At 38.3% G+C, this 22003-nt stretch overlaps 1 protein-coding gene across 3 annotated transcripts in view; it reads right to left on the minus strand.

Moving 5' to 3' along the window:
- LOC121876296 (endoplasmic reticulum aminopeptidase 1-like) overlaps positions 1-22003 on the minus strand; it is a 71281-nt gene that overhangs the window by 47316 nt on the left and 1962 nt on the right. The window contains exon 1 of one of the 3 annotated variants that reach the window (XM_042381346.1): positions 9664-9955. The exons of the other annotated variants lie outside the window; for them this stretch is intronic. Coding sequence (XP_042237280.1) covers positions 9664-9703 — 40 coding nt within the window. The 5' untranslated portion in view covers positions 9704-9955. Of the gene's footprint in view, positions 1-9663; positions 9956-22003 lie in introns of those variants that run through there. 3 annotated transcript variants of the gene reach the window in all.

Raw genomic sequence — 22003 nt, forward strand, 5'->3', positions numbered from 1 at the left:
GTAATGTACCTGGAAAATTCTGGGGATAGGGAATTTTTTCTGGGTTTGAGAGAGTCGTCTCATTTCACGGAAAACTTTCATAACCAGAAGTGTTCTGCACCAATTGTTCCGGCTAACGGAGATATTTCTGTATACCCTGTATACTGTAGTCTACAAATTTCTTTAATACACAGTACAGTATAATGTATGAAGGTATACACTGTAAGTACTGTATGGAACAAAAGAGCAAAGCATTTTTAGGCAGAACACATTATTTTTGTCTTAATTTCTAATTTAAGATATAAGATTCAAATTTTCTCAGTGGAATACAGTTTGACAGCATTGTGACTGAACATGATGTGACAGTGCGGCTTCAACAAATTTTCTAATGTAATGGCCAATAAAGACATGAAAAGTATCATAAAAATTTGGGTGTAGCTTTTCACTTCAGGCCACATAAAAAAAAAAAAAAAAGATAAGGATAACTACTTTACATAATACTGGAAGTGCTTCAAAGTATTCTTCAGTTACAAGGCAAAACACTGGCAGGTGCTTAAGAAAGTGCTTTTCAATTTTTTTTTTACCACACGTTATTGCTACTGTAAAAAAAATATATATATATACAGGTTGTGCCTCTCTAGTCCGTCATTCTGTGGTCCGGAACGATTTTAGTTTGCCCATGGAGAAAATTAATTTGAGTCTGGTACTTTCGATGTTTGGCTAAATTTTGCCTTATGTACCCTACTTTTTTGGCGAATTACTAACTCTAATAAAGAAACATCCTCATAAACCAACGAAAATAACACAGATAAAGTTAAATAAAAACTAAAAACAACAAAGAAAAAGTTTTTATGTTCTACAGCTTAAGTTAGAGTTGAACCTAATGACTTGGCAACTTCGTCATCCGAGTAAAAACACACACAACAACATTGGCTGTCCTTATGTTTTCAACTTTACCACCACTGGTGGGTAGAATTTATGTTTTAAATTCAGAAACATTAAATAAAATATATATGAACAATAAATAAGTGTTGCTTTCATATTCTTATGTAGAGTAATGACGATATGCTTTCACATGTGCGCACTTACATATGCGATCTCACTTTTTTTCTTTACCATTAATGGTTAGCTACTTATATTGTTCCATTTATTAACATTAAATAACATTACTTCAAACAACCATTTTAATTTTTTTACATTAATTTTACTACAGCTACAACCAGGGTCTTATTTTCTTGCAGTTTTATATGTAGAACCAGTCAGTCACTGGTTTTGTAAACAACGAAAACAATGCCGTCTCCTCGTGTGTTTTAATATTCTACGTAATATTAATGAATTGTATTGTTCATTTTCACACATAAACATTAATTCAATCAAAAAGACATTCAGTAATAAACAATAATGAGTCTTTTGTACAAAAGAGAAATGACGCTGTTTACACGATTATGCACGTCTGAACGTTGGTGGGCCAGTCAAAACTGTCGAAATTTGAGTTTCCGCCGTCAAAATTTTAAATTGTGTAGTGCTTTTTTTGTGTCCAAATAAAAAAAGTCGAATTAAAAACTCGCGAAATTTGAGAACCTACTGTACAACATTTCACCCTTCAACATGTTTTCAAAGAGATCACAAAGCAGTGAAAGTGGTGCTAGTGCTTCCAAGCGTAAGCACAAGTCACTATCTATTAAGGAAAAGGGTGAATTTCCATAGTCTGGAAATTTCCATTGTCCGGCACCGGTCAGGTCCCGAGGTTGGCGGACTAGAGAGGTACAATATATATATATATATATATATATATATATATATATATATATATATATATATATATATATATATATATATATATATATATATATATATATATATATATATATATATATATATATATATATATATATATATATATATATATATATATATATATATATATATATATATATATATATATATATATACCACAACACGTGTAACCAGGTGAGAAGGCCGGGTCACCTGACCATCTGACCTGACCACCAACCGTTGTGTGCTATTTAAAGATTAGTAGGGTCATTACCTAATACCTGACCATTGTGGACCTGGTCTCACCCTCCTCTGTATATATACACCTTGGTTTGTATTTCTCTCTCTAGTCTGTACTCACCCCTGAAGATGTGAATTACACGAAAGCGCTTGGGAACTTCGTGTTTTCTTCTTTCCTTGTGGTTATCAGCATATACCTAGATCACGCGCACCTACAGTGATTTATTATATATATATATATATATATATATATATATATATATATATATATATATATATATATATATATATATATATATATATATATATATATATATATATATATATATATATATATATATATATATATATATATATATATATATATATATATATATATATATATATATATATATATATATATATATATATATATATATATATATATATATATATATATATATATATATATATATATATATATATATATATATAATCATAATAAAAATAAAGTTATAATTGGTATAAATTAATTGACTGTTCTTCCATTAGGAGGGGGAGACTGAATCTGTGTAGCTACTGTACTGTACAATCATGCATTAAAAGTATCCCCCAATCTAGTGTACATACTCGAGTTAATGGCTACTCATACATAAACTCTGGGCAAACAATACTTTACTTTTGAACATTAACAGCCGTAAGATAGTACTTTCCACATCAAATAGTCTATCCCCTTTATGGATATTAAATTGATAAAGCTTTGAGTCTGTGAATATTTGTGGAATAAAATTTTGAAGGTGATGGTTGACATATGCAGTGAAGAGGAAGTAGCAGCATAAACCATTTATTTTTGAATGAGCAAGAATGTTATATTTTATAAGGAAATAAATATATATAAAAAACCACATGTACTTCAACAAGGTGCCTTGATGTACTACACAACTGACTCCAAAGAGCAAAGTCTGTACTTGGTAACCTTAAAAATCTATATTAAAGAATGATGCTGGTAAAGAGTGTACAAATTCAGGCCCATTGGCTAGCCGGATAAGTTTGATGTTTTTACTAAAAGGTGCTAACCAATTTATTGATTTCACTATTGTCATAAAGAAAAAATAAATAAATAAAAATTAGTTAATAGTTAAGGAAAGATTCACTTTTAAATTTCTTGGAATTTTTGGATGAGATTTTCATTGATGTGTTTGTGGCAAAGTAGAGCTACTGAAGAATACAAATCTGGCAAGGAGGGAAGCAAAAATAATTTATCTCATAAAACCTGTAAAACCTAAGTTTTAAATCTTGCAAAACAACTGGTGTCCTGGCAACCTTTAAGATCCAGGAACATGGCATCAAGGGCAAAATATTGAAGACAGGCAACAAGGGTGGTCATAAATGGAGTGCAGTACAATGAGAAAGGAAAAAGGTTCTCAGTGGAGTACCACAAGGAACTATCCTTGGACCACCCTGTTTGTGATCTACATTAACAACGTTAATGAAATTATAACAAGCCACATAATCAGGTTTGTGAACAACATGAAGATATATGAGAAGGTTGCACGTCACGATGTCACAACCATGCAAAAAGATCTGCAAGAGCGGTTCAAATGGTTGCAGAAAAACGTAAAACTCTGCACTTGGGACAAAACAATCTGAGTCACAACTATTCTGTGAATAACACTTTCTTGGAAATAGTTAAGAAGGAAAGAAATTTAAGTACTGTGACAGACCAATCACTGAAGGCAAGGCAGTGCAAGTAGTGGGACCAGAAGTGAGAAACTCAACCAAACTTCAGGAATTATAATTCTTACCATCAGATACAAAGACAAAAAATGCTCCTTCATATTTATAAATATCTAATAAGTCCCTGTTTAAACACCAGCACTGGTGGCTACTGCATACAGGCATGGACGGGATACCTCCAGGAAGACATAATATGGTATAACCTCCCCAGAACAGGTGCAGCACAGACCAACTAACACCATTCCTGTACTAAACCACCTTGATTATCCAAGCACAGTGAGGTGCCTTTGGAGTAACAACTCTTCAGTCAAGACACTTCAGGACAGATCTCATAAAGATATTCAAAATCTTGGAAGGGATGGAAGACAAACCCAGTTCTTTTTTTTTTGTGTTATGTAGGAGGACACAACTTCAAGCTCGCCAAGGTGTCAGGCAAGATGAATGTAAGGATATACTTCTCCACACAAAGGGTGGTAAACTTGTGGAGCAATCTACCAGAACATGGAAGAGAGACCAGAACAGAACAAAGCTCCAAAGACTATCGAGACCAATGGGTGGATCCTACACAGGCCACCTCTACTTTGGACTGGCCATATGGTAAATAAGCTTTGGCAAAAGGACTATAATGCTAAACCATTTATGACAATGAATAACAAGAACCAACCTAATCTAACAACACCTAACAAAATATAACAAGATTATTAGGTTTAGAGTAGCTATTTGTTTGGTTTGTAATATCTATTGTCATAAACAGTTTAATGGTGAATTCCCTTCACCAGCAACAATAAAGGAACCATAACTACTGTACATGTATTCCTGTTGAGTTCACTTTACTGTATTTTTGCCTTAATTTCTCACCAGATTTGCATTCTAGGCATTAAAAGACATCTTGGAGGAGCCCAACAAAAACATCAAGAAATCCTAGCCTCCCTAACTTGGACAATACCAGGTACCTAAATTTCTACAGTATATACAGTAAAAATTTTACCAAATTCAGATTTTGCTATGTAGCACTAACTGCTTTAATGCAAAAATAAGATACAAACAGAGCAAAGGGGTTAGTCACTGATTTCTGCAATAAAATTGGTGGCTAATGTTCCCTACATCCACACAAGCCAGGAAATCAATAATGAAATGAATCTTATACTAAAGCATTTGTTCTGTTTCTCAAATACAGTATATACATAGCTACTGTACAGTACAGTACACCAAGAAAAGATAGCAAGTTTGTATATGCACAAGTACGGTAACGTAACAAAAAACCCATTACTGTAATTGTAAAATAGTTGCACTTATTCAGAATTCTATATAAGCACAAGACTTAAAAGAATATTCTCGATCATGGTGGATCCCAATAAAGCTTAATAAAATTCCTTTAACCCTCTTACAAAGAGTTGCACGTGACGTCATCTAACAAAGGTCCAGAATGCTGGAACCACTCGGCCAACACAATGAGCTGGTAACTGGGCATCAGGCTGGATAATGCTGCTGATAAATTTGGTGAAACTTAAGTGAAGTTCATCAACACTGAGGATATTTGATATATATATATATATATATATATATATATATATATATATATATATATATATATATATATATATATATATATATATATATATATATATATATATATATATATATATATATATATATATATATATATATATATATATATATATATATATATATATATATATATATATATATATATATATATATATATATATATATATATATATATATATATATATATATATATATACCCTGTAGTTAAGAGGTTCTGAATGAGGAAGTTGATTTCAAGAAACAAAGAAGTTCTTTGTCTGCCAAAAGCTTGCTGATGTAAGCCTAAGCTGTGACTATCATCATCAGCATTATTGCATGTTAGTCTGTTTTTTATACTGGTAAAGTTTATATCTTAAGATAAAGGCCAGAGGTAAGTAACATGGAAAGATGTCACAAGTGACCTATAAAAAACAAGGAGGAATATACATCACACGGCATTAGAATTGACTACCAAAAGTACTGTAATCAAGAACCAGGAACATTATGTCAAAACTTATTATGAAGTGACATTTGTCTACACTTGCCAAGCTGACCCAAGTATTCATGTGAAAGAATCTAGACAATATTAGAATGTTGTGCCATGATCACTCTTTGTTATCAGTGAGTCTTAAACTCTTAACTTCATATTGTCTCAATTAAGTTGCTGATAAAGATGTGTCACACATTAAACTGTGACAAACTTCAGTGCTTTAATTTAAACTTTGCTGGGGTACCCGGCTACACAAGCTGTTACGTCTTAATATTTGGTAAATCAAATTAGTTATCACAACCAATTTAACCTAACACCAATGTACAGTCGGGGTCAAAAGTTCATTCCCTCCCAAACAGAAGCATCATCGAACTCCCAAGTGAGATAAAACCACACACACGCACCAGACTACAGCCAGGATTAGTACCTTAAGTTCGGAGATTCATTCCCGTGACTTAGTTTCACCAGAGGGAGCGAACTTTTGTCCACAACTGTACCTTGACTTGCCTAACCTACCCAAACCATCCTAGGTAGATGGCTTAAAGAGGACTTGTAAAAACTAGGAGTAAAAAGGCCATGACTTACAGACCATAAATTATTAACAAAATGGAACAAACTTATGCAACTCTGAGTGATGGAACGATGCAATACAAATAAGCTTGAGAGATTAATTTAGATCAAGTTATTAACTGAACTTATTATGATATTTAAAAAGTTTTTATTAAAGAAATAATTTGAACTACAAGACACATCAGTTAAATTGGTCAATTTGATTGATGGCAGATTCAAAATGTAGCTAAACCATAGTTATCTTTATTCTTATCTTCATCTCAAAACCTATCTTCTTTTATTTCAGTTGTACGGTATTTTTTTTTTTTACAGATTCTTCATTAATATTCAGCACTGTATTGTACTTGGTGTCCATAAACTATCTGATCCATTTTAGAACTTAATAAACTTCAAAACAATACACACTGAAAACACTAATGTTATACAGTACAGTAGTACAGTACTTCACAAAACCCAAAGTTATATTTCTTGTCTTGGTAGACTTCCATGTGTGCACTGGTTGTTGTGTGAGGTAACGAGGTTTATTAAGTTTTAATGTGGGTCATGTAACTTATGAACACCCCTGGTACAGTACTTGATATATAAACACCTAATGCAAATCTGGAAGAAAATCAAAGGAAAATGTGAACATGAACCTTAAAACAAAACAACAAAAATCCATCTCCACATCAACCCAAAACAAGTCAAAAGTTACGGCACTACACCATTTTTCACGATACATAATAGGAATCCACGACACCAAGAAAATCTAACCTAACCTTGGATCAGTATGGGTTTGGATTTGGTTGGTTCGTGTCAACTGTAATCAAAATTATCACAATTTGGTGCTGTAGACTCCAATGTATATTATATAATCCTAAAGAGAGGAACTACTGTTGGTTTTATTACGATTCAAAATGTAAGTCTCTAAAACTGGTTTATTTTTTTCTTGGTCTATTGCTGGATTTGCATTTTATGTATGGAAGACAAACATCCACAGAGATCAACACATTAAAAACTTGAAGAAATAAAATACAGGTATATAGCCAATACAACCTTTCTTTATTACTTTTTACTATCTGAAGTCTTAATAATATATACCATGTACAGAACTGTACTGTAACTCATGGGCATCACTAAAACACTGTAGTGGTGTTGGCGGATTTTGTGAACAAAATAATTGTTACTTGAATGCGCAGTCTTTATAGTTAGTTGATGGTTCCAGCAAGAAATAAGTTTGTTTAAGCAGAAACAAATCCCTAAGTATTGCAGACTTGAGCATACTGTTATCTCTCAACGGTTTAGTCTTCCTCAACTTCAGAACTGATAGCTTTTGTGAATCCACTGATAAGAGTGATTTTCATTTCCAGAGTAAATTCCAAATAAGTTTTATACAGCTCTTGCACTGAATCATTTAACTACAAGGAGACCGAAGTAAGAAATATTCTTGAAAACAAAAAAACTCTCATAGATGCTAATTTAGTGGTTCCCTTATTGAACAGTTACTACATACTATAATGTATTACTTAATTAGCTACCTAAACAACCATGGGAGGCAGGATAACACACCTAGCCTAACCTCACCAAATGCATATGCTATCACGATGGAACTTGAGCTGTCATTATATTATGCTTATCTTATATTTTGTAGAGTTCATCTTTTGTTTGTCATATTACCTCTCTCATGCATATTTACTTCTCTGCACAAGTCTTAAGATTTAGTGTTTTCCAATATGTTTTTTTATACAAAATCACGATACATTATTTCATTATACTGTAGTGTAAAAAAACTAGGTAGAGATGTTCGCAAAGACAAACAACAACGTATTGGTACATACCCAAAATCCTGTGTTAAAGTTTCTATATGGATGACACACAGCAGCTGGCTTGTTGACAAATGATAGTTGTGAGTGTGAGATGATGGTACCAAACCATTTATGAATTATTACATGAACCTAACTCAGGCTAATATTCTGCAAACACCTGGCAAACAAGTATAAATTATATGCCAGTGTTTGCAGAATAGTTACCCAGTAAGTGATTACAATGACTAAATTAGGTCATGTTCGCTTAGTTCTGTTTTCAATTTCACATCTTACTCTGCTTCGAAGCCCTTCCCACTCTTGGTGGGACAGGATAAGTTATATACTCTAGAAAATGTAGGTTTACAAAACTTAGCAGTGTGAGCTTTTACTGAATAATTACCCTAACTAAAATCAATTTAAAATGATTAGGTTAGGTCTGGTAAGTTCAGTTCATGGTACATTATTTTCATTAATGGCTTAATATATTGTACTGTACAGTATACAATTTTCATACAACCACTACTTAGCAATGAAGTGAATGTTAGTTGCATTAAAGAAATTAATCAGTACTATTTGTGTTTACTTAAGTTCACCATTTTATTCTGTAACCCTGTAAAAATAAATTGAAAACCAAGAAGTATTCAGACTGTAGCTAAATATGTAGATTTACCATACATTTTTTTGTATTTCTTTCAAAAGTTGATTTCTTGACTAGTGCAGCTCTAGAGAATGTTTACAGACTGTCTAAGCTAAGACTTATGGGTAGGCCTATGTAATAGTTTAACAGCCACTGTGTCATACCAACTGATGCACAGAATAATAAGTTTTGTAGAATGAAGATAAATCTTATGGCTGGACACAAGTACAGTGGAACCTCCATTTAACGGACTTCATGGAGAAGCAAGTCTGTTAGATCAAGGTTCTGTTAGACGTGAAACTTCCATTTAACTGAATATATGAAGTGGGGGAGTCCATTGCATTAGGTTCTGTTAGATGTGAAACCTCCATCTAATGAACCATAACCATTAGATTGAGGTCTGTTATATAAAGATTTCACTGTAGGAATAGATAATCAAACTAAATCTTTATCTCTTTTAAAGAAGTGAGAATAATAAGCTTTTAAATCATATACTAATGGCATAAGAAGAAACATTAGTAAAAAATCAATGACCTAGATAACAGGATATGTTAGTTATATTCAAGTCTGAACTGGCTGTTAAGTAGTTAGAAGTCATCAACTACCGTACATAATAAACCAACTGACATGCAAACAAGACTGTCACAAAAATTCTAAATATTCACACCAACACCACAGTTCTGATGACATAGTGCCAGGCAATAGCATAATAATATAACCCAGATATAATTCTTAATATTAGCACAGGTGACCAGAGACCATTAATGGACATCAACAACCACCAATGGACATCAGAGACTATTAATGGACATCAACGACCACCAATGGACACCAGAGACCACCAATGGACACCAGCGACCACCAATGGACACCAGCGACCACCAATGGACACCAGAGACCACCTTAATGTTCCCTCATCTTACCTGTGAGGAAAGCAATGTCGTCCACATCATGGTCACTCATGGTAGGGTCCCGAGAGAATGTTGCTCCCCTTTGACCGGGCCCACCTAGACGTAATTGCACGGAAATTTTGTTACCCTGAAGTCCTTGTTGGTGCTAGAGGCGTGATATGATGGAAGATAAGAGTGAGCTGTACTACAAGGGGTACATAGTGGGAGGATGTAAGGCCAGCCAGCCCACTGACAGTCCTATAGCAGACGATAATTGACACTTCCCGCCCGTGGCCATTAGACGTAAACACTACACTACCGCCACCTTCCTCTCTCTTCAACAACTTCCAAAAAATGCGGTAAATACGAAAATATCTTCGGATATTTGTATCTTAATTGTTAGTGCTGGATCTACTGTACATAAGGATATAACCCTTTGTGCTATTCCATTCCTCCTTCCTCTCATTTAAAGAGTGGAAGTGGAACAACTCGTGCCTCTCACCATAACCGTCGCGGGTTCTAATTCCTGTGTCAGCCGAGTTAACATTCAGATTCCAGTGACACTACCAAAGTATGTATGGATATTCCCACTGTAGTATGATTGGCTGATGAGGTGGTTATAGGGAACATTTGGTGAAGCTTTCTTGAATTGCATCCAGCCACACTTATCTGTTCAGGGCCTCCAGTGATATATTTTAACTAAGTAAACTGTTAGCCCCTTTTAGAGCAGCCTGTGTACAACCTTGATCTCCTCAGAACCACTCCTGTGCGACTTTCACCCTTCAGAACCACACTTGTACGACCTTCATCCCTCATAGCCACACCTGTACGACCTCCACCCCTCATAGCCACACCTGTACGACCTTCACCCCTCATAGCCACACCTGTACGACCTTCACCCCTCAGAACCACACCTGTACGACCTTCACCCCTCATAGCCACACCTGTACGACCTTCACCCCTCATAGCCACACCTGTACGACCTTCACCCCTCATAGCCACACCTGTACGACCTTCACCCCTCATAGCCACACCTGTACGACCTTTACCTCTCAGAACCACCCCCGTACTACTTCAATCGCTCAGACCAAGAGGGACAACAGTCCAGCCAAAACTACAGAACAAAGAGGCAGATAAATGGAAGATATCCATTTACCTACCTACCCACCTGAACATCCACCCATCCATCTACCCATTCTACCATCCACCCACCAATTCATCCATCTATCCATTCTACCAGGCATCCATCTGACCATTATAGCATCCGTCCATTTTTGTAGAACCATGCAACTGTACACACAAATCTAAAAAAAGAAGAAAATTAATGATCATATGAAAATTAGATCCCCCCCCCCCCAGCTTATTTCAGTTGATGTTTACACATCCTAATGCTAGCTGGGAAGTGTTAGGTTAGCATTAGGTTTGACTTAGATTAGGTTAATTTGGGTTATGTTACGTTAGGTAATATTAAATTAGGCTAGGTTAGGTTATTATCTTATGTTAGATTGTTTGATTAGCTTAAGTTTGGTTGGCGTTACGTTATGGTTGGTTAATTTCTAACCACACCCTGCAAAATACAGTGTACTTTGCAAATGCTGGAGCTTCTGAGAATGGGGAGCGGGGTTACTACTAAGAGCAGAGACGTTACCGAGAAAAAATTCTGGCTTGAATGTCATGTACACTAATACTGACACGTTTCTCGATAAGAGAGAGGAGTTTGAAACACTACTAAGAGTACACCAACCAGATATTGTAGGAGTTGTAGAACTGTTGTACAAGAACAGGAGAATCGACCCAGAGGAGTGTGAGTACAGTATTGCTGGATATGACTCATTTACGAACCTTTCTCAAGAAACTTGCAAGAGGGGTGTGGTTATCTATGCTAGGCAAGACCTTAGAGCCAGCTAGGCGAGGGTACAGGGAGAGGATGTTTTTGAAAAGTCCAAGTGGTGTAAAATTAAATTAAAGGGAGGGGACTTACTTATCGTCGGGTGTATCTACAGATCCCCAAACTGTGGCCCACTAAATCAAAGGAACTTAAGAACCTTAATAAACAACGCGGCAATGCTCAACCCTAGCCACCTCCTTATCATAGGGGACTTTAACTATGGCGACATCGACTGGAGAAACGAGTCCACCCCGAATGACTTGAATAACCCTGCTACTCTTTTTGTAGAAACTCTGAGAGATAATTTTGTGTTCCAATATGTTCGAGACCCGACACATTACAGAGGGGAGCAAACACCCAAGCCACTTGACCTCATCATAATAAACGAGGAGGGTATGGTGGCCAAACTGGAACACCTTGCCCCAGTTGGCACCAATTACCATATAGTGTTGTCATTCAGATTTAACTGTTACCTAGTTCAGGATAAGGCCAGGCCAAGGTGAAATATTACAAGGGAAATTACAATGGGATGAGGGAAGAAATGAGGGGTATCAACTGGCCTGACTCATTAAGGTACAAGAACGCAGACACTACGCTGAATGTCATAACTAGTAAAGTGACCCATTTGATCGATAAATATATACCCAAAACCAAACCCAGTGCTTCTAGGAATACAAGGGGACCCCGACACATGAACCATGCGGCGGTCGACAAAATTAAGAAGAAAACCCAGAAATTCATGACGTGGGTTGGGTCAAACGATGAGCAAGACAGGAGGATGTATGCAAGAGCCAGAAACCAAGCAAAGATAGAGTGTAGGAGGGCTGAAAAGGAGTTCCAGATGATGGTTGCAAGCGAGGTGAAGTCAAAACCAAAGGCGTTTTACCGCTATGCAAAGTCGAAATTGAAAACGCGATTAGGAGTATCAGACCTGAGGCTGGTGGATGGTAGTTACGCAGATTCTGACCTGGATAAAGCTGAGGCATTGAACAGCTTCTTTTCCTCGGTGTTCACAAGAGAGGATGCAACTAACCTTCCTGCGTTTGAGGACAGACGGTTCGACACAGCACTGACTCACATTGTGTTCATAGAGGAGGGTATTAGAAATAAAATGTCCAGGCTAAAGGTCCATAAGAGTCCCGGCCCTGACGTAGTACATCCTAGAGTGCTAAGAGAGTTGTGCAACGAACAGGCAGAGCCCCTGAAGATCCTGTTTTGTAAATGCCTGGATGAACAAATGGTCCCCAGTGAATGGAAAGTGGCTTATGTGAGTCCTATCTTCAAGAAGGGCGATCGTCACTCCACGAACAACTATAGACCGGTGAGCCTGACCAGCATAATATGTACAGTACTTGAGAGTATTATCAGAGATGCCGCAATGGAACATCTAATACGAAACAACCTTGTAAAGGATTGCCAACACGGTTTAATGCCGGGGCGCTCCTGCTTAACACAATTGCTCAAGGTATTGGATATTTGGACCCATATTCTGGAACGGGGTGGTAATATCGACAATATTTACCTAGATTTTGCCAAGGCTTTCGACAGTGTACCCCACGAAAGGCTGAAAATCAAACTGGAAGGGTACGAAATTCGGGGAAATGTCCTAGCGTGGATAGAAGACTTTCTACATGACCGCAAGCAGTGTGTGGTGATGAATGGCACGAAATCGTCATCTGTACCTGTCACAAGTGGGGTACCACAGGCAGTGTATTGGGCCCGCTGTTGTTTGTTTGTTTCATAAATGACATGCCTGAGGTTGTACACTCCTCCATACAAATGTTTGCCGATGACGCCAAGTTGTTTCGGGAAATTAAGAACCAAGCGGACTGTGAAGAGCTGCAGAAGGACCTCTGTAGGCTCCAGGAATGGTCGAAGAAATGGCTGCTTAGATTCAATGTCACAAAGTGTAAGGGGATGCACCTGGGGCGTACCAACGGTAAGGAGGCGTATCATATGTCCCAACGGGATGAAGAAACTGCACTAGTTGAGACTGAATGTGAGAAGGACCTAGGTGTGTATGTTGACAATGAGCTGAAGTTCTCGGGCCATTGCGAGAAGAAGGTAAATCAGGCAAATAAATTATTGGGTCTTATAAGAAGGTCGTTCAGATATCTAGACGGTCCGTCCCCCGTAAGGATCTTCAGGAGTGGAGTGCTTCCCCATCTGGAGTACTGTCACCCCATCTGGTCCCCGAGAAATGCTAGGGACTGTCAGTTGGTTGAAAATGTTCAAAGGAGGGCCACCAGACTGGCGCTTGCACTTCGGCACCTCAGCTACCCTGAGAGATTGGAGTGCCTGAACTTGCCTAGCCTATACTACAGACGGGCAAGGGGGTACCTAGTTGAGGTGTATAAGCATTTCAGGGGGCACTACTCAGTCGAGTGTCCTTAATTGGAGCTGGAGGACGCTCGCCCCACAAGGGGTCACAGCTCAAGATTGAAGAAGCCGCAAGTCCAGAAAACTGTGAGGGCAAACTTTTTCGGAGTGAGGGTTGCAAACTCTTGGAACAATCTACCAGAGAGTGTTGTGACGGCACCGAGTGTGAGCTCTTTCAAGACAAGACTTGACCAACACTGGAGCGGGTTCAGGTACATTCAGGAGCCGGTGCATGCCCAGTATTTGCCAACAGTGCGTGACAGAGACGTGACTGATCGCCCGGGCGGTTAGCGAGCCGATCTTTTGGTGAAGAAGATAAATGAAAAGGAAAAGTAATCAGAGACATGACTGATCGCCGAAGCGGCTAATGAGCCGATCAGTGGCGAAGAGGATAAAAGCAAATTAGGTTGGGTTAGATTAGGTTAGGTTAGGGTTGGTTAAGTTTGTTTACATTAGTCTCGGCGAGTTAAGCTGGAGTGTCTCATCTTTACGTGATTCCATTTCAGTGATCCTCAAACTTTTATTGTCTCTTATAATTTCGTTTATGTGAATTCCTGTTTTCTCTCACGGACTAAAACGCTGCATTGTCTATTTTTTTGCGCACCCTGGAATTTAGTCTGAGTTTCCTTTGAACATGAGTAAGTAAGGTGCACTTGGATTATTCCCTGGTAGCAAACATGTTATTGGCGTGTGTGTGTGTGTGTGTGTGTGTGCAATGATGAACAGGTATATTGGTGACCAGTGATGTAATGGTCAGGTTAAGGTGAAAATAAGGGCAAGTTTCTGTAAGCCACTTGCCTCTGTCTACCCAGCAGTAATGGACAAATTGACTGTCGGAATTTTTTCGTAAGATGGCAGGTCAATGGGTAAAAAATAAGGGTTAAAGACAAAGAATATAATGTCTTTGGTTAAAGGTGCTAAAAAGTCACGTGATTGCGAAAAGCTCTGCAATTGGTTGTAACGTCACATACTAGTACGAGCCACAGACCGGGATTCAGCCAGCTGTGGAATATTTGTTGTTAGTTACACCTACATAAATACAGGTCTTGTGGCCATATACAATGTTCAAGCAAAGGACAAAGTGTCGTTGGTGCTTCGTGCCAATGTGCAAGAGTACTGACAATTCCTTACCAGGCAAAATATTCATCACTTTTGTCATGGTCACCTTGATTGCTAGTCTGTTTTAGAACCTGATTCTTATTAAACTACACGCCCACAAAACTTGAGTGGGTAGCTGGTTAGCTACCCCCTAGAAGAGAAGTGTTTTCCCCATCGATGTTTACACTCATGATCCCTCCCAGTAAGTCCCGCCTTCGAACACAGTTGTCACTACGTTCTTATTCCACTTTCTCCTGGCAAGCTCAATCTTGAATTAGTTTGTGTAATTCAACTTTAGTAATTCGCCAGACCTTTGTCAACTGAGGGTCATCCTTGAATGAGCAACAGTTGGTTTGTTTGTAATTTCTGTCATGCGTGAGTAGCTATCGCTGGCAATACAGAGGGTATATAACCATGGGTAAGAGGGAATTCACTTCTATCCTCCCTTTATCCTTCCCCTGAACCTCCTTTCCCCCTGTCACTAGCATTTTTCGATTCGATTCGAGAGAGCGTCCTCCGTGACGCCCTCTCCAACTTTGTTCCCAGATTCCAGGGTGGCTCTTGGAACACCCAACGATAGCCCCGGAGCCAGTAGATGTCTAGCGTGATCAATATATGGCCGATGTCGGTGATTCGACATGATTGAGACGGTAGGTCCGCCTCGTGGGCCTCAGACCCCAGATTCGCCATGTGTCTGGCTTCCACCGACCACAACAGCAGTCGTCAGTTGTTGTAGGCGACAGTGTATACCCTGGGACATGCCTTGGAGTTACATGGCCCACAATGTTGTTGTATATGTTTGGGATAATTAACTGGAAATAATTATCCCATGTTGGGTAGTGGACCCATGTATTTGCTGGTTTCAGTATTAACGTGTATGTTGTGAGTGCATCTCATATGCACTACCAACAGTCTGTGACGTATCATATGCCAGTTTGTCTTATAACTGGATGAAATGGAAAGTACCTAGTAATGTGTGAGAAGTAAAGTTGTCCACTTGGAACTATGAGTAAAACCTGGTAACTGTAATGAAATGTACCACTAGAAGATGTGGGTGAAGTAGAAGTACCCACTTGGAGTGGCAGTTAAGTAAAGCCAAGAGTTGTCATGTAACTATATGTAATGTAATGTAACACCAGTAAGGTTGTGCGCAGTAAGAGTAAATTGCTGTTGAGTAAAGAAAATAGTGAGTTTGCAGTTGAGTAAGCCGAGGAGTTGCCCCTTGGAGTTATATGTTAATAATATATTTTTCCCCACTTTGATTTCATATTAATAAACCTGTTCTTTGAGTATTTTAGGAGTATTCATTTTTCCCGCAGTATTTCACCTTTATTTCCGTCCAAGTGACTTGATATCAGAATTACCATACCCATGTGCCTAGACCCTCGACATGCTACCAAAGAACTGAGGTTATGTAGTAACCAAAGAACTGAAGTAAGTAGAAAGAACAATTGAAGAACCAAGGAACAAGAGAAGTAAGTAAGATAAGGGTGGCAGAGTGAGTAGAAGAAACCTCCGCTCTTACACTTTTACTTACTTTTATCCTCTTCACCTCTGATTGGCTCGTTAGCCGCTTGGACGATCGGTCACACCTCTGTTATGTAATGCTGGCAAGTACTGGGCATACACCGGCTTCTGGATGTACCTGAGCCTGCTCCAGTGTTGGTCAAGTCTAGTCTTGAAAGAGTTGAAACTCAGTGCCGTCACAACACTTTCTGGTAGATTGTTCCAAGAGTTCACAACTCTTACTCCGAAAAAGTTTGCCCTCACAGTTTTCTGGACCTGTGGCTTCTTCAATCTTGAGCTGTGACCCCTTGTGGGGCGAGCGTCCGCCAGCTCCAAGTAAGAACACTCGACTGAGTAGTGCCCCTTGAGATGCTTATACACCTCAATTAGGTCGCCCCTTGCCCGTCTGTAGTATAAGCTAGGCAAGTTCAGGCGCTCCAATCTCTCAGGGTAGCTGAGGTGCCGAAGTGCAGGTACCAGTCTGGTGGCCCTTATTTGAACATTTCCAACTAACTGACAGTCCTTAGCATATCTCGGGGACCAGACGGGGTGACAGTACTCCAGATGGGGAAGCACTTCACTCTTGAAGATATCTGAACGATATCTGAATGACTTTCTTATAAGACCCAATAATTTATTTGCCTGATTTACCTTCTTCTCGCAATGTCCCGAGAACTTCAGCTCATTGTCAACATACACACTTAGGTCCTTCTCACATTCAGTCTCAAATAGTGCAGTTTCTTCATCTCGTTTCTTACCGTTGGTATGGCCCAGGTGCATCCTATTACACTTCGTGACATTGAATCTCAGCAGCCATTTCTTCGACCATTCTTGGAGCCCCCAGAGATCCTTCTGCAGCTCTTCACATTCCGCATGGTTCTTGATTTCCCGAAATAACTTGGCATCATCGACAAACATTTGTATGGAGGAGTGTGCAACGTCAGGCATGTCATTTATGAAACAAACAAACAACAGCGGGCCTGTGGTACCCCGCTTGCGACAGGTACAGATGATGATTTCGTGCCATTAATCTCCACACACTGCTTGTGATCATGTAGAAAGTCTTCTATGCACGCTAGGACATTTCCCCAAATTCCGTACCCTTCCAGTTTGATTTTCAGCCTTTCGTGGGGTACACTGGCAAAATCTAGGTATATATTGTCGATAGTACCACCCCGTACTGAAAGATAAGAAGATAAGAAAGAAATGGTGGCTCGCTGCTCGACGGCACTTCCCCATGTCAGAATACTGCATCTACTGTTATGAACATCATTTTGATGTGAGTATTAAGTTGATATATACAGGCATACCTTATTTTTAGGTTAAAATAAATTACTGTTCAAGTATCATCGCCTGTATTTACTAGCATGTAGTTGTCCAACCCTCTCGGCTGATCGGCTCTTTAAATAAATATTATTAGATAATTAGTTGTGCTTTACTGTGCAACACAGTAATACTCTTTTAAATATATAAATATTACTAAGCACATTGTACATGTTCTAGGCATTCAGTTCTAACTACAGGAGCGAACACAAACACCTGTAGAATTTTTGTAGGTTTTATTTGCTGGATCTGCACAGAGGTACAACACAAGAGCCGGTACGTCCCTTACTCTCTCTATGGGTCAACTGATCTCTCTCAGGCGACATGTGGCAAGTGATACATTAGCAGCTTCCAGATGTCGCCAGGCACATTATCTAAGCGTGTGGTGACATGGCAAATACATTACCATAAGCTGCTAGCTAGGCTGAATAAATAATGTATATAACTGGAGTACATACATAATATGCATACAACATACATAATATACATACAGCATACATAATATACATACACACATAAACTAATTCAATGGATATTAACTGACCATACAACAAATTTCAAAGTATAAACATTCCAAACAATATTGGTATTATTTTGGTTTGGGTCATCTGGGGAACCTTAAGATTCCAACTATGGGATTAAGTACTTTAAACAATAAGACACATTATCTCTACATGATTTCTATCACAAAACATTTTTCGATTGCTTAAGAAAATACAGATCATAGGTTATGTTAGGTTAGGGTATGATGAGTTATAAGGTTAGCTTAACATACATCGGTAAGGGGGTGGTAGTAACTCAAAACTAGTGATTACCATCAGAAAAAAAACCAGTCTGCATGTCTAAGTACAGTACAGAGATGACCAAAACTTACAATTTACCCAATATAGCCTATCTCGAATCTAAACATCCAAATACTCATGGTAGCTAAAGTAAAATTTCTCCTATTAATTAATATATATGATGATATATACCAGTGGTTCATTAGTGAATCATGAAAACAGTAACAGCACCGTTGCCATGTTTACCTAGCATCAGGCATTCTCAAAACAAAGTCCAGACAATGTCATTACTTCTACATTGACTCGTATCTCCACCCCTACGTCATCTGCAGGGTAGGGTGTGACGTTATTGCAAATGGCGGTCCTGTTTCTAGATAAATAAACTTATTTCGACTATTATAGCAGGATTTCAAACTTTTATTACAAATTATATATACCGTATCACTCTACGGACGTGGCAGAGTGTATTTCTTGTGTTTACCCAGAACCGTCAACTCGTCCATTGGGAACCTGGATGTTAATCGATTTGCGAATCGTATTCTGGGGTAATGGTTAGCCAGTGCAGTTAGCGAGTTGTCCGGTCTTCTCGGACTATTCCTTGACACTGGGTCATGCATCTCGTTAACTTAAGGGTGTGGTTGTTGAGTTGGTGACAGCTTCTACACCTTAAACAAATTCACGCCTAGATGGCCCTTATTGATTTTGATTTTGATTTTGCTGCTTACAACGGCTACTTTATTGTGCACCCCACACTCATCCTGTGAGCGGTAGCGCAAAAGGATTACAGAGTAGAGTTTACAACGGGTCATAATAATTAACCCCGGTTGTCAGGATATTATGGCACTGAATGTTACACAGTATTTCAATTACATTATTTGTTTAGTTCTATACATAAAAGGTAATTTATTCACAAATGCGTGAGTACAGGCGTGTGAGGCAGTATGTCTGGCCTCACACTTTGTTATTCACATTTGCGTGAGAGGTATTCAATCACATTGTGTATTTGGTTCTGTACATGAGAACTGATATAGTTACTAAGTGCAAAAAAGTGGATACAATCTTAATATGTCGGCTATCTTGCCATTAAAGATGAAGTGTTGTGCCATTTCACACACAGTGTGCTTGGACCTGTCCCTAAAAGGTTCTATCTTCACACAGTCGAGGACGTAGTGTTCAGGTGTGTGGCCATATGTATGGCCACTCACTTTATATTTAGTTTTGTTTACATCTGCTTGAGGAACATACTGCCAGAGGTACTTATATCCTAACCTTAATCTAGCGGTTACAACATCTTGTAATCTAGTGATCTTGTTACTTGCTCCATATACATATTTCACTTGATACATCTCATCATGGTAAACTATGGATCGACTAGTGCCTGTTTGCACTAGTCTACTTGCGTCAAACTCATCAATAAGTTCTTTCCTCTTTACAGTTTTAAGGGTTCTTTTTGACAGACCCAAATTGTATTCAACGGTGTCTTTGTTAGACGCGAGTTTGGCGAGGGCATCAACTCTGTCATGTTTTATGAGGCCTATGTGAGAGGGGATCCACAGCAGTTTGATCTTGACACCCCGGTCAACAAGGCACGCATATTTGTGTCTGGCTTCAGAGACAAGAGCGTGACAACCTGAGTCGAGGGTACCAAGGGCAAGTATTGAGGATAGAGAGTCAGTGATGATGAGACTGTCAGTAACAGTGGTTTCAATGAATTTAATAGCTGTGAGTATGGCAACTAATTCAGTTTGCAGAGTGTATGCCCAGTTGTTAATTCTAACTCCTTTCTCAATTATATTACTGTCAGGTTGAGTCACAACAATAGCACTTCCAGCCCTCCCACAGGCGGTGTTTAGAGATCCATCAGTGTAGATGGTCTGTGTGATATTATCATCAGTCTGTAGAGTGTGTATGTGTTCAAGAGCTCTCAATTTGGCAGTGTGTTGGAGATAAATGCTTTGTATAATTAATTTTTTAGGCGGATACGTCGGTATTGTGATATCGAAGGGAACTGTCCGCCAGTTTGGCAGGAAGCGCTGTTGTGTCTCAACTTTGTACAGGTGGTCTGTCCAAACATCTTCATATGTGTAGCTGTAGTTTGGAACCATTTAGACTCACCAGTCCCATGGTTCATACATTCTAGCAATTTTAAGGAAACAATGTTATCAGGATCACCACGCAGAAGCCTAAGGGCTATCATGAGGTTGATTTCAATTATTCTATCTTCCTTTTGGGTATACCTAGTTCTTTCCTCATATTAAGTACTTTAGTGCTCATGGGACATCCTAGGATAATTCTGAGGGCTTTATTTTGCATTTTCTCGAGCTTGTCAACGCCTTTCCCGTCACGAAGGACCAGGCCCTTAGTGGCACGGGTATGGGGTATGGTGCCTGGCCGGGTTCATCCTGATCTTAGGTATTGAAACAGTTCTATATTCACCAACACCTAATCCTGTACTGTACTCTTCTCACTTCACGGCCACGATTGTATTTAAAATTTCCAAACTTCCTTTCGTCCACTCAGCTACAACACCGGGCCCCATTATAGTTTCCTGGTTATCTAACCAAAGTTCGCAGAGCTTAAAACAAAATTTTCAGAGGATATTTTCAAATTTCCTGTTGCGTAGCGCTGAGAGCAGTATTTTCTCAAGAAAATATTGCAGAACATTAAGTTTTTCCATGCTGACATGTGAAATTTGTCCGGTCTAGTGTCTTTAATGAATCATATGCATGAACGTATTAAAAAAATGACCAAATGAAATAATTTTTATTAAGAAGATTGGAAGTGCGAGGTGGCATTGTTCTGACTAGGCTTAAAAAATTTTAATTGTAATTTATTCTCGATCCTTATATATGGGTAAATTATAACACTAATTTATATAACAAAATTGTTTTTTTATATATGTATATTGTAAGCATTCCCTCGGTGTGCCCGGTAAATTTCGTAGGTAATAAGAGAAAATATTTTAACTTGAGTTGAAATATCTTCATTGTAATTTATTAATTTCTCGTAAATGAGAACAGATAAAACAATATTGGGTCTTATTAAAAATTTGGACTGTGTTCCAACTTTTGAAACTTGCAATAAAGATAGTTTTTCGTACTGATTTTAAATGCGAAAATGTTTTATTTGTGACTTACAGGTGTAACATAAGCTCGGACAAATTTTGCCCTTTGCCACATAAACTCGCACAGGTACCCATCCAACATTTGGCGATGAGTACCGGCTTGTTTGTTGTTTTTGCGCTTGGCAGCATTCCACGATTCAGTTTTTTGGGTGTTTGCGCCCGTGCCTGGGTCAACAAAGTTTCGGCTGTAGTAGGTTATCAACCATTTTCATTCAACAGCAAAAACAGACAATGTTCCTGCAAACAAACGCCAATAAAATGTTAAATATTTAC

Source organism: Homarus americanus, unplaced genomic scaffold (assembly GCF_018991925.1).
Source record: "Homarus americanus isolate GMGI-L3 unplaced genomic scaffold, GMGI_Hamer_2.0 scaffold34921, whole genome shotgun sequence".
In the NCBI taxonomy this organism is placed as follows: Eukaryota; Metazoa; Arthropoda; class Malacostraca; order Decapoda; family Nephropidae; genus Homarus; species Homarus americanus.